The sequence below is a fragment of the Schistocerca piceifrons genome, chromosome X, assembly GCF_021461385.2.
Source record: "Schistocerca piceifrons isolate TAMUIC-IGC-003096 chromosome X, iqSchPice1.1, whole genome shotgun sequence".
In the NCBI taxonomy this organism is placed as follows: domain Eukaryota; kingdom Metazoa; phylum Arthropoda; class Insecta; order Orthoptera; family Acrididae; genus Schistocerca; species Schistocerca piceifrons.
Genome location: NC_060149.1, coordinates 896797209 through 896812129, shown reverse-complemented (window position 1 = coordinate 896812129; position 14921 = coordinate 896797209). Strand labels below are relative to the sequence as shown.

The following is a 14921-nucleotide window of genomic DNA, read 5'->3' as shown; positions in this document are numbered from 1 at the left end:
TGGTTGCAATGATGATCCATACCTTGCTCAATGGCACACCATGCTTTTGTTCACTGCCAGGTCTCTGTAGACATTCTGCAAGCACTGATGAATATCTGCTTGGAACCACTTTCATCAGAACTTCATGAAACTATAGGGACTGAAGTGGAAATTTTCCAGTGTCCCACAACAAATTCCACATTTTTTCAACCGAAATTGGCTGAGAAAAAATGTGTTGCATTACTTATTGAAACTCCTTGTATTACTCTCAAGAATTTTTACAGCATAGTGAACATTTTATGAATTGCTCTAAGTGGCTGTTATATAAATTTGAAGTATGTTACCTTCTGTTACATCAGCCAGTGAGATATAAACCCCCCTCCTTCTGACTCCCTTTCCTATTACGAAGCAGAAATCATGTTAATTGTCCATATTACATAACCTATTTCATGTAAATTTTGTGAGGGCTTTCCTTACAAATTGTTTTAAATTAAATTACATTAAACAACTACTTTCAATATAATGTAAGCTCCTGAACAGACACGATTAAAAATGCCATTTTATCGTTCTGAAGATACATTGGTAGATCCCTTCAGAGGCGCATATTCATGACCACCAGCAGAAATGAAAAAAGGGGGCGAGGGGGGACGTTTATGATCAGAACAGTCGGCCAAAGTGATAATTAATCTGGTTAACTGAATATACTTTCATTCTTTGATGTTATACTTTGTTTTCCACATGTCTGCAAGAATAAATGGTTCTTAGTTGATAAACTGCATGCTTTTAACCTGAAGTTAAAGCTTCTCTGCTGTTAAACTCATATTTTCAGAAGGTGTACCAAATATGTATTTAACTGTGATTGCTACTATGGTGAGTAGAATTTAGGTGTTATTGTTTCGTAATGAGGACTCCAGTTTTTACCTGGTTCAGCAATTGTGTGTTTTTCCTCCACATGAATTGCCCAACTCATTCTAGTCAAAGGCTGAAATGGAATAATCAAATATAGATTATTTCTTATGTATTTGATATTAATAGATGAGCAGTATTTGCTTGCTGCTAGCTTAATATTTAGAAACATTATTTATTTTAGTTTGGTGATTATTGCATTTATTTATTTATTTTGTTTTCATGATGACTCGAAGATTCAGATAATATAAAACTCCATAAACTGTAAATTTCATTAAAATTTGATGTTACATACTGCCTTGTTACCCATTTATGATCTTTTTCAGCCGCTAGCAACAGAAGTTACTTGTTCACCAGTATTGAGTGTGGTTGAGCCACAAACACCTAATGAAGAAAGTGGGAATTTTTCATACAAAAATAATGGTGAAAAACTTGAAAATGAATTAGTAATGTTACAAAATGAGAATTATGCACATGCTACCTTAATTCTTGAAAGCATTCTAAGATCTGTTGACCAATGTACCACAGACTCAGAAAAGCCAACAGAAGAGAAACCTACAAAAGAGCAGCAGCAGCATGTTTATGAGACACTGAAAAATACAGTAAGCACTAGTGTAACTATGTAAGACATTTATTTCATCATACTGAAGTATTATTTTTGTGTGCTGGTTTAACATTGTGAGTATTGACTTTTTCCATATTTCATTGCAATCTCCCTGCCTACAGCAGGTATACAAAAATTTCGCAGGTGGTTAGTGGCTCTTGCATGAATTTCTGAATCATATTATCTACCTGTGCGTAAACTATTCTTCCATTGTTCCTTCTTTCTCCATTCTACTGCTGTACTACTACTATTATCCTGGAGCACTTTTCTATTGGACTGTTTCGTGCATAGTTTTTCTTCCACTTCCTATCTTCTACAGTGCAGCCAAGGAGCCAGCCATGTGTCCTGCTTTCAGCCCCCCCCCCCCCCCAAACATATGTAATTGGCATATACAATTAAAAATCGTAGTCCTCTCCAGTACACTGTAAAAAATCTGTGTAAGTGAAGAAAATTAAATGTGCTATACAATGTTTATTCAATAATTAGTGGTTATGAATTTCATCAGTTCTTAAAAAATCATGCATGTGTAACAGCGAGTAAAAAACTCGTCAAAAAATGGAAGTTGGTACCTGGGTACAAGGTAATCAAGCTATTTTCTGACCTGTTACAATCACAAATTACAAATCAAATGTTTTTGAGAGATATTTCCTTTGTACTCACCCAGAAAAATGCAAAGATTGATAAACTTTGTGAGTTAAATTGAAAACTCTGAAGTATGGTGAAAGGTGTTTGAATCTAACATCTTGGGTATGTGTTTCCTTCTCGTGATGATAGAAATGGAAGTGAAAAAATGAATTTACTTCACCAATTGACGTTAAAAACTATTAAGTCGTCTCAGTGAATTCCTGTATACTATGTAACATGTAAATTCAAAAGAACACTTAGGTGCTGCAGTTTTACTTCATGGGGCTATGAATTTATTGTATAGAAATGCCAAAAACTTGAAATCAGAGAACATCAAATTGAAGTACCAGTGTACTGTACTGACTGTCAGTCAGGCTCCAGCTTTCAGCTGTGATGAGAGTACGTCTGGAGTGCAGCAATTTAAGTGTTTATCCTTTGCTGTGTTTTCCACGTATTATATTTATTAAATTTCATGCATGTTTCTCTGTCCAAGAGTGTTAATCTCGCATTTTTGTAAGTAAATTCATGCAGTTGTTAGTGCAATTGTTGCTCACAGAACAGCAAGCTACATAGCTCTTTAATGCATCACCGTCCTTTGGTGACACATCAGGAGGATAACAAGTCACATATCTAGGATTGTATCCTTTTATGGTTAACTTCTTCAGTTAGTCTTACTAGGCTGGATAGGATGTGCACATGCTGTGTGCAGATGCAGGAGGAGCTGTCTGCAGTTCACAAACAGCTGAACATGCTGTTGGCTACAGTCTGTCACCTTCAGGCTGCTACCTCAGGGTGTAGGAGGGGCAGAGAATCGGGCACATCGCAAGGGACACCTGAGGTGTCAATTGTTTTATCCATGGGCTCTGCTTCCGAGGTGCCTCATGTGCAGTGGATCCCCCCTCGCAGCAGGGCGAGTGGTGAGTGGTAATGCATTCGCGTCGCTTGAGGTGGAGGGCCAATGTGGAGACTAACCACCTGGCCTCCCATTCACCCTGTGAATGCACAGGTGGTTGCTCCTTCAACAGGCTCTGAGCAGGTACATGGGGAGAGGGGTTTACTGGTTATTGGTAGATCCAGTGTCAGGTGCATTATGGAGCACCTTAGGCAGATAGTGTTCAGGGCTGGGAAGAAAGCAAATGTGCACTCGGCACGTCGAGATGTGGAGGCGGCCTTGTCTGTGGTTATTGAGCATGCAGAGGGCAGTTGTCTGCATGTTGTGGCTCATCTCAGCACCAACAATGCTTGTCACATGGGTTCTGGGTGGCCCTCAATTTGTGCAGGCAGCTGGCGTCACACACGGGGTTCAAGCAGAGATCACAATTTGCTGCATCGTTCCCAGTGTTGATCGGGGTCCTTTGGTTTAGAGCCAAATGGAGGGTCTCAGCTAAATGCTTCATTGGCTGTGTGACAGTCTTGCCCGCAGATTTCTAGACCTGTGTTACCATGTGTGGGCTTGTAGGACTCCCCTTGATAGGTCAGGGGTGCACTACACAAAGGAAGCAGCTACTCAGGTAGCAGAGTACTTGTACAGTGCACACGAGGGTTTCGTAGGCTAGGCGAGGTGCTCTAATGAACACTCACCAGTTGGTTCACAGCAAAGGAAGTCAAATGGTGTAACTCTTCAGGCTTTCCCGGCAAGATCTTGACATGTGGAATAATCGGGTCTACTGCCGGATGTTAGTGTCGCTCTGGCACAATATTTCGGCCACGTAACTCGTTGCCTTCTTCAGGTGCTACCTGAGACTGCTGTATTGGAGGATCTTGCCCAGTGCGAAGACAGGAACTACATCCCCCTCTCGGCATCTGGACAAGATCCTCCAATACGGCAGTCTCGGGTAGCACGTGAAGAAGGCAACGAGTTACGTGGCCGAAATATTGTGCCAGAGCGACACAAATATCCGGCAGTAGACCCGATTATTCACATGTCAAGTCAAATGGTGTTGAGAATAAAGACATTTTGTCACAATTTTATCAGTAAACTGTCAAAGTATTTGTAATAAAGTTCCCGAATTTACTGCCCTCCAGGGAAGTTCTTTGTGCTCAAATTATTCTTGGGACTGAGAGCTGACTGAAGCCCAAAGTGGAAAGCTCTGAGATATTTAGCGAGTCATGGAACATATATTGGAAAGACAGATCAGAGGCCATAGGAGGAGTGTTCATTGCGATTGACAAAAAAATATTGTCTGTATTGAGGTCGAAGTTGAGTGTGACAGTGAAGTCATCTGGTCATGTATAACAGGTGTAGGTGAAACTAAGTGAATTGTTGGCTGTTTTTACACACTTTTACTGGCCACCCAATTTGCTGTGACAGCTGTGGAGTCATTCTAGGAAAGTCTACAATCAGTAGCACGTAAATACCAAGATCATAGACTACTAGTTGGAGGCGATTTTAGCCTGTCGAGTATAGACTTGGATGTCTATGGATTCATTGCTGGGGTGTACAGGCAGTCATGCAAAATTCTTTTGAACACACTTTCAGAAAATTGTATTGAGCAGCTAGCTCAGTAGCCCACACACAATGGGAATATCTTATACCTTGTAGCTACAGATAGGCCAGACCTTATCAACAGTGTCAGTGTAGAAACAGGGTTTAACGATCATGTCATTATAGCAACTATGATTATGAAAGTTAATAAATCAGTCAAGAAGGTTAGGACAGTGTTTCTGCTAGATAGAGCAGATAAGCAGTTACTAGCATCTCACTTAGACAGTGAATTGGCATCACTTAGTTCCAGTAACATGGATGTAGAGGAATTATGGGCAAAGTTGAAGCAGATTGTCACTCATGGTCTGGAGAGTTATGTGCCCAGTAAGTGGGATAAAGGATGGAAAAGAACCACCATGGTTTAATAACAAAATTCGGTGGATGCTGAGGAAGCAGAGGCTGTTGTGTTCTAGGTTCCAAAGGGGATGCATAAATGATGACAAGCAAAGGTTAATAGAGATCTGTGCATCTGTGAAAAGATCTATGCGCGAAGCATACAACTATTACCACTGTCACACCTTAGCGAAAGATCTGGCTGAGAACCTGAGAAAATTCTGGTCATATGTAAAATTGCTAAGCAGGTGTAAGGCTTCCATTCAGTCCCTTCTTCACCAGTCGGGTGTGGCAGTTGAAGATAGCAAAACAAAAGCCAAAGTTTTAAATTTCATGTTCAAGAAATCGTTCTCACAGGAGAACTGTAAAAACATACTGTCATTTGATCACTGGACAGACTCCCGCGTGGATGACATCGTAATAAGCATCCCTGGCAAAGAGAAACAACTGAAAGATTTGAAAACAAATAAATCACCAGGTCTGTATGGAATCCCAATTCGATTTCACAAAGAGTAATCTACAGCATTGGCCCCTTACCTAGCTTGCATTTGTCGAGAATCTGTCACCCAGCATAAAGTCCCAAACAACTGGAAAAAAATGCAGGTGACTCGAGTTTATAAGAAAGATAAAAGAAAGGATCCGTAAAATTACAGACCAATATCCCTAACTTCTGATTGCTGCAGAATCCTTCAACATATTCTCAGTTCAAATACAATAAACTCTCTTGAGACTAAGCAGCTTCTGTCCATGAATCAGCATGGATTTAGAAATCATTGTTCGTGCAAAACTGAGCTTGCCCTTTCCTCACATGATATACTGAGAACTATGGACGAAGGGTAACAGGCTGGTTCCATATTTCTAGAGTCCTGGAAAGCATTTGACCCTGTGCCCCTTTGCAGGCTATTAACTGAGGTACAAGCATGTGAAATAAGTTCACAAATAGGTGAGTGGGTTGAAGACTTCTTAAATAATAGAGCCCAATATGTTGTCCTCAATGGCAAGTGTTCATCAGTAGACAAGGGTATCATCAGGAGCTCTCCCGAGAAGTGTGAGGAGACCACTGTTGTTCTCTGTATACATAAATGATTTGACGGGCATGGTGGGCAGCAGTCTGCAGTTGTTTGCTCATGATGTGGTGCACAGTGAGGTGTCAAAGTTGATTGACTGCTGGAAGATACAAGATGACTTTGACAAAATTTCCGGTTGTTGTGATTAATGACAGCTAGCCCTAAATGTGTAAAATGTAAGTTAATGCAGGTGATTAGGAAGAACCAGCTGTAATGTTCAGATACAGTATTACTAGTGTCCAGCTTGACACAGTCAAGTCGTTTAAATATTGGGGTGTAATGTTGCAGAGTGATATGAGGTGGAAGGAGCATGTGAGAACTGTGGTAGGGAAGCCAAATGGTCAACTTTGGTGTATTGGTAGAATTTTAAGACAGAGTGGTTCACCTGTAAAGGAGATTGCATATAGGATGCAGTTGCAATCTATTCTTGAGTACTGCTAAAGTGTTTGGGACCTGTACCAGGTCGGATTGGAGGAAGACATTGAAGCAATTCAGAGATGGGCTGCTAGATTTGTTACCAGTAGGTTCAAACACCACCTAAGTGTTATGGAGATGCTTCAGGAACTCAAATGGGAATCCCTGGGTAGAAGGCAACATTCTTTTCGAGAAATAATATTGAGAAAATTTAGAGAACTGGCATTTGAAGCTGACTGCCAAACGATTCTACTGCCCCCACCATACATCTTGCGTAAGGACCAAGAAGGTAAGGTACAAGAAATTAGGGCTCATATGGAAGTGAACAGGTCATTTTTCCCTCACTCTATTTGCGATTGGTTCTGGAGGGGAAATGACAAGTAGTAATAGAGGTTACCCTCTGCCACGCAACATACGGTGGCTTGTGGTGTATCTGTGTAAATGTAGATGTAGAAAGAAAATCACTAGTAAATTCATTATTATTTTTTTCCCTTTAGTTAGAGATGCTACAGTGTGATGAATTTCATTCTGCACCTTTATGCACTCTGCAGTAACTTTGCTAGCACAATACAAATTTTTGTGATTTATTTTTGCACTAAGTCCATATACTTGTAGATTCACGTGTCACACTCCCACATCCAGTAAATCAGATCCATTATTGCCCCCAAACTGGCTATACAACACCAATATTTCCTTTAACTCTATTGGCTGTAACAATTGAGTCTATGTTTATACCTGATTAAAAAGTCAACACTTATTAACATGTTCATAATAAGAAAGTGATGTTCAAATTCTGTCTTTGCAGTTCTTAAGGTAAACAATGTTTGATATCACTATTGTTGATAGTTTATTAGCCCAAACGGTTTGTCCCCATAATGGGATTTTAACTATTTTGCTTCCTTCTGGTAGTGATTTGAAAAATGTTTGTACAGTAGCTGAAGTTTTGGCTGCATTATCTGCCAAAGCATGTGCCTTTATGATGCCAGTTTGAATAACTATTAAGGTGTGAGCAGTCTTTCCTAGTCACCTCATCGTCTTCTAGCAGGTCACTTACTATGACTGGATGACTAAACTTGCTATTACGTCAACCCTACACATTGTGGTGTTATTACACACAGTGCCTCCTACCTTGGGTTTGTCAGGTGTTAAATCAATAAAGTTGTGATTGGGTAACTGTAGGACTGTATTGGTTAGTCATCAGTTGATCCCTAGCTGAGGCAAGATTTCTTGATGTCTATTACTGCTTTTCAGATCGTTGTCCCGTTTATTACCTTCTAACAGACCACCAGACTCATTACAGTTACTTCAGCATTGTGTCAAAGTAATTTAACTTAGTCCACCAGTACTCCCAAAAACTCATGAGAGCCTCACTTGGATTCATACCTATACCCACTCCAGAATCACAAGTATCTTTTATACATATCTTTTGATCTGTATTCACAAAGATATTTGTATGGGAAACCCTGAACACTGCTACAAGAATCAGCAGTGTGAAAGTACCCACCTGACTGCACCACCTATTAAATGACTTATAATAAATGAAATTTGTTCCTTGTGGTTTCAAGTTACAAGTAATACACCAGCAAATTCTTGTATGTGAGAGCCTCTGGATGAGCTGTACCCCAGAGTTTCAAATTGATTAAACTTTTTGCGTCTGATGAAAGGAGCTTCTGCTGATGTATTATGCACTGTCTACAGGATGAGAACTCTTTAATATTGTCATTAAAACATTTTTTGGTGGTTTCTCACTCCCCCACAGTGACACAATTTATTTCTTGCTAATTACTCGTCAAAACTCCTTGCTCCTACATAATTACATCCTGCGCCTTTAGAAGCTGGTCTGAGTCAGGAGCTTTGTGCTGTAACAGCCGAGCATATGCAGCAGAGGAACAATTTTGGAAGGAGCTGTTATGAATTTCCAGCTCTTTTGTTACTTTTCCCTGTACTTCTTGCTTAAGAGTCACACATTTCTGGTAGGCATTTAATTTCCTATCAGATCTTGAGTTGAGACTGGCAACTTTTGATCTCAAAAGTGTATCAAAAATTTATACTTGTTTAGTTACCTATTCTTTCACAACAATAATATCACTGCATGTATCAGACATTTATCTCTGTGAACTAGATACTGACACTGACACTTCAGGTTCAGAATACGACAGCCCATTAGTGGTTTACAGTAACAGTTTGATCAGTCTTCAGAACCAATGCTTTCTAATTTTTTGAGGTTATTTCCTCCCCAACAATATTAGTCGATTATGTATGACCATCTTATTCAGTACCTCAGTTCACAAATTTTTTCTATAATTCTGAAACTTGCTCTTCGTTCACTTTAACAGCTGGAGGTTGGGCCTACTTGGATTGCTTTATCTGCCCTTGCCAGTTGTTTCCTTGCAGCTGTGTCAAGCAGCTGCAGGAATAAATACCTAGCTTGGCTGATGGTGCTGCACAATGTGGCATCTATTTTCTTACAGATATGCCAAGCAGCTGCAGGAAGAAACACCTTTCTTTGCCGATTGATACTGCACAGTGTGGTGTGGAATAATGATGTCATTGCATTGTAGTGACAGCGGTGTCTGACCTGCAGCCAAAACAACTGTTCCACTTCAGCTAGCAAGTTGCCTTTGGTGCAGTACACAATGGCCATCTGCTGCAGGTCTGCTACCTGCTGGTGCGGGTGTGTGAACAGTGTGCAAACTGCCCATTGTCACAGGTGCTGAATTGCTGATCTGAAATGCTCAATTTGGGGCCTCCCAGCAGTCTGCCAGAAAATGTCACCATGATGTGAATGCACCTCACTGTGGAATAGCTGTCAGTCCCCCCCCCCCCCCCCCCCTCCAAAATCTTCTTCTTAACAACCAGCGTCTTCCAGTCTGTTCACCATCATACTGGGTCTTCTAGAGTGGTTGAGTGCTGACTCTGCTCACTGTCCATTTTTATTTTTATACGAGTGTCAAGCTCCTTCTCTAAGTGATTTATTAAATCGAACAAATTTCCCAACCAGTGCACCACTTGTAATGTACCCACTCGTTCTCCAATGTTGAGATGCCTCACATGCAACAGGCACACATCACTTTCAGTGGCAGAATGATTTACGCCAGAGTTTAATATTAATTTCAGTGTATTAAAGATTTTAGTACAACATAATCAAGGAGCACTTAAGTCATACAGGTCACAAAAACACGAAAAAATGCTATGACAATTCATAGCCACCTGTCCTATTGGTGACATTGCTCTCCACCACTCAACAGGCAGCTGCTGTCCATCTGAAGGTAGGCTGTGGTTCAGGTGATGTGCTAACACACATCAAGAGACACTGACCCATTTCCAGCTTGCCAACTTTTCAGGTTCCAACCTGGTAAGTTTCACTGTTATATGGTTTTGAACAGAAATGTGTCAAAGGAAGTGTTCAACTTACCAGGTTTTTCAATGCAATCAGTAGTATAACATTCATGATAGGAAGACTGTGCAGTGTGACATGCTCATGGACATTGTGTCTTACTTCTGTAAGACTGACATATTCCTGAAATTCTTAAAAGTGCTTGTTATGAATGAAACTAGATCGATTACTGTAATATTTTAAGCCATATTTCTGTATATATGGCCATTTCTTGCTGACAGAGCATATTTTAGTAAGTGGTCATATTCGTAATATTTGCGCTCACTAAAGAACTTTTCTTATGAAATTTCTTTCTTCCATGTTACATTTTGCAGAATTGCATTTCTCCCTTTGTTTCCTGGAAAGTGGCAAATATCTACCTTCCTCCCACATTTTGTTTGACTGAACAATATGGAGTAGGTAGTCTATGAGCAAGTAGTTGCTTAAGCCATTCTGGACTCTGGACTGCAGACAAGTCTCTCAATGTGTTATTCAATCTTGTTGAAGTCAAAAGTAAGAGTAGTAGAGTCCAGTAAAAAGGCCTAAAGTAAAATTTTAAAGAGTGATTCAAATGAAAACCTTAAAGGTTCCCTAAAATTTCGAAAAGTGTGTGATTGAGTGGGTAAGTGGCAGTAGTGTTCCTTGAGGTTCAAGAAGTGACAGGCAGAGTGATGCTATAACGCAGAGGAAGGCAGCTGCATCCACAACAAGATGTCTGCCCCGCTGTTAATGTGCACCACGATTGAGCGAGGATCTGTGATGCGTTTTGTGTGTAGTGAAGGTGTCGAACCAATCGAAATTCGTCTCAGAGTGACAGCGCAGTATGGTGATTTGTTTGTCATTTCAGCAAGTGTACGAGTGGTGTAGGAAGTTTAAAAGTGGTATAACTGTATGTGGAGGATGCCCTAAGACCAGGGCAGGATCAGGGCGTAATGACAGACAAGAACATTGTGTTAGTGGAGGAGGATGTAAAGGAGAACAGACGTGTAACTTTTAATGAAATAATTGTAAGTTTGAATATTAGTATTGATTCAGTGTACAGTATTGTACACAATATACTGCAGTTCAATAAGGTGTCTGCGAAGACTGCCAAATTGAAAAACTGTGACATCAATGTCGATGAAGGACTTTTGCATCATTTCCACATCGAAGGTGATGCATTTCTGGAAAAAATTCTTTCAGGCGATGAGACGTGGGTTCACTGTTGCCAACCAGAAACAAAAAGGTCATACAAGGAATGACACCACAGCTCATCACTGAAACAAAAAAGAATTATGCACTCAACTGTCTGGTGGAAAGGTTCTGCTCATTCTTTTCTGGGATGCAAATGGAGTAATTTTGGAGCAATACATGGATAATGGAGTGACGGTAACCAGTACTTCTAATTCAGAAATGCAGAAAAATTAACTTCACTCTGCAGTCAGGAGCAAATGAGTCTTCTGATTTAAGGAGTATTGCTACAGCATGTCAGTGCCCAACTGCGTACAGCCCGTAAGACTGTTGGGACTATTCAGGAAATTAAATTTGAATGGCTGGTACAGCCTCCTTATTCACCAGACCTCACTCCTCGTGATTTTCATCTGTTAGGTGCACACAAAGGAGCAATGGAAGGCAGAAATTTCAGAAGTGATGAGATGAAAACCGCAGTGCACGACTGGCTACACACACAACCAAAAGAATTCTTTCATCGAGGTACCTATTTACTTCTGAAGCAGTGGAAACCTGCTCTGAGCATCGGGGTGGTGACATCGAAAAATGACATGTAAGTTTTTTGTTCATTGTTACAATTAAAAGTACTGTAGCTCTTTTAAGGTTTTCATTTGAATTGCCCTCATATAACAGTTCATGTCTCAGCAGGGTGAGAAAGTATTATCGACTTACAGTAAAATATTGTATTGCAAGCTGTGTGATGCCCCCATGAACTGTGGACTTTGGTGTTGGTGGGGAGGCTTGCAAGCCTCAGCAATACAGACAGCCATACCGTAGGTGCAACCACAACAGAGGGGTATGTGTTGAGAGACCAGACGAACGTGTGGTTCCTGAAGAGGGACAGCAGCCTTTTCAGTAGTTGCAGGGCCAACAGTCTGGATGATTGACTGATGTGGCCTTGTAATATAAACCAAAATGGCCTTGCTGTGCTGGTACTGCGAATGGCTGGAAGCAAGAGGAAACTACAGCTGTAATTTTTCACAAGGACATGCAGCTTTACTTTATGGTTAAATTATGTCAGAGAAGTCCTCCCAGCAAGCCCCTAAAGAGAAGCAAGAGGGCAAACAAAGAAGTCTGTTAAGAAAAAGGACCCTCAGGTGGCCCCAACAGCTCCACTCCCTACCAATTCTGCAACTGCGGATGAGGTGGAGATCTTAGTGTCCCCTGAGGACATGGATCTCACTGATGCCTCATCCACAATAGGAATGGATAAAAATACTCAATCATTGGCAGCAGGTGACCCTGAGGCATAACCTGCCTCCTTGCATGCTTCATGTTCCCAGCCTCACAATAACGTCATCCTCCAGTGGAATTGCTGCGGTTTTTCCCACCACCTGGCTGAGCTACGGCAACTGTTAAGCTTTACACCTGATTTCTCCATTGACTTGCAGGAAAGCTGGTTCCCGGCAATGCAGACCACTGCCCTCCGCGGCTATAGGGGATATTACAAGAACTGTAACAACTATAATAGTGTCGGGTGGAGTTTTTGTGTATGTCCTGAACTCAGTATGCAGTGAAACTGTGCCCCTACAAACCCCTCTTGAAGCAGTGGCTGTCAGGATAAGGATGATGCAGGAAATAACTGTCCACAACGTATATCTTCCTCCAGACGGTGCTGTACCCCTGAATGCATTGGCTGCACTTATTCATCAACTCCCTAAACCTTTCCTACTTTCAGGAGATTTTAACATCAATAACCCATTGTGGGGTGACACCGTGCTTACTGGCTGAGGTAGAGATGTCGAAACTTTCCTGTCTCAACTCGACCTCTGCCTGTTAAATACTGGGGCCCCCACATTTCAGTGTGGCTCATGGCACTTACTCAGTCATTGATTTATCCCTCTGCAGCCCAAGACTTTCCCATCTGTCCACTGGAGAGCCCATGATGACTTGTGTGACAGTGACCACTTTCCCATTTTCCTGTCACTCCCACAGTGCCATTCCCCTGAACATCTACCAAAATGGGATTTAAACAAGGCAGACTGGGAAGCTTTTGCCTCTGCTGTCGCCGTTGAATCCCCCCCACATGGTACCATCAATGTGGTAGTTGAGCGGATCACTAGAACGATCATTTCTGCGCCGGAAAACACTATCCCTTGTTCTTTAGGGTGCCCTCGGCGAAAGTCAGTACATTGGTGGTCGCTGGAAATCGCTGAGGCCATTAAAGAGCATCGTCGAGCTCTACAGCAACGTAAGCGGCACCATTCCCTAGAGCACCTAATAGCTTTTAAATGTCTCTGTGCCCGCATTCACCAGGTTATAAAAAGACAGAAACAGGAATGTTGGGAGAGGTACGTCTTGACCATTGGGTGCCATACATCACCTTCCCAAGTTTTCACGTAGATCAGATGTGTTTGTGGGTACCAGACCCAGACAGGTGTCCCTGGTATTAATGTCAATGGTGTGTTATCTACCAACGCAAACACAATTGCCAATCACTTTGCTGACCTATATGTTCGAGCCTCCATGTCGCAGAATTATCCCCCAGCATTTCGCACCCTCAAACGGCAGATGGGAAGGAAAGCCCTCCCGTTCACTGAATGTCACAGTGAACCCTATAATGCTCCATTTAGAGTGGGAGCTCCTCAGCATCCTTGCACATTGCCCCGACACAGCTCCTGGGCTAGATCGGATCCACAGTCAGATGATCAAACATCTCTCGTCCAACTAGAAGCGACATTTCATCATCATCTTCAACCGAATTGGGTGCGATGGCGTCTTTTGATCACAATGGTGAGAGAGCACCATCATTCCAGTGCTTGAACCCGGCAAGTACCTGCTTGATGTGGATAGTTATCGGCACATCAGCCTCACCAGTGATCTTTGTAAGCTGTGAGAACGTATGGCAAGTCGGGGGTTGTGTTTGCTCCTGAGTCATGTGGCCTACTGGCTCCATGTCAGGGCGGCTTCCGCCAGGTTTGCTCTACCACTGATAATCTTGTGTCCCTCGAGTCTGTCATCTGAACAGCCTTTTCTAGGCACCAACACCTGGTTGCTATCTTCTTTGACTTATGAAAAGCTTACGACATGACCTGGCGACACCATATTCTTGCCACATTATATGGTTGGGGTCTCCGGGACACGCTCCTGATTTTTATCAAAAATTTCCTGTTACTACGTACTTTCTGTGTCCAAGTTGGTGCCTCCCATAGTTCCCCCTCATATCCATGAAAATGGGGTCCTGCAGGGCTCTGTATTGAGTGTATCTCTATTTTTAGTGGCCATTAACAGTCTAGCAGCAGCTGTCAGGCCGTCCATCTTACCTTCTCTGTATGCAGATGACTTCTGCATTTTGTACTGCTCCTCCAGTACTGGTGTTGCTGTGTGGTGCCTACGGGGAGCCATCCACAAGGTGCAGTCATGGGCACTAGCCCACGGCTTCCAATTTTCAACTGCAAAGTCGTGTGTCATGCACTTCTGTCGGTGTCGTACCATTCATCTGGAACCAGAACTTTACATTAATGATGATCCACTTTCTGTAGTGGAGACATATCGATTCTTAGGACTGGTTTTTGACATTTGATTGACGCGGCTTTCTCATCTTCATCAGCTGAAGCGGAAGTGCTGGCAGCACTGTTCAGTCCTGCCTTGACTATGGGCGTCCAGTTTATGGTTTGGCGGCACCCTTGGCGTTGCATTTACTTGACCCAATGCACCACTGTAGCGTTTGACTGGCAATGGGAACTTTCAGGACGAGTCCAGTGACCAGTGTTCTGGTGGAGGCCGGAGTCCCTCCCTTGAAGGTTAGACATGCAAAATTGCTCACCAGTTATGTTACCCACATTCGTAGTTCTCCTGAGCATCCGAATTGCCGCCTCCTTTTCCCACCCACGGTGGTTAATCTCCCACATCGGAGGACCAGGTCAGGGCTTACGATTGCGGTTTGTGTCCGATCTCTTCTGTCTGAAGTGGAGTCCTTGCCTT

At 42.2% G+C, this 14921-nt stretch overlaps 1 protein-coding gene across 2 annotated transcripts in view; it reads left to right on the top strand.

The window, feature by feature from the left end:
- Positions 1 to 14921, top strand: part of LOC124721533 — a 79968-nt gene that overhangs the window by 15132 nt on the left and 49915 nt on the right. For both annotated transcript variants that reach the window (XM_047246557.1, XM_047246556.1), the window contains exon 3: positions 1212 to 1487. In XM_047246557.1, the coding sequence (XP_047102513.1) occupies positions 1212 to 1487 (276 nt within the window). The remainder of the gene's footprint in view (positions 1 to 1211; positions 1488 to 14921) is intronic.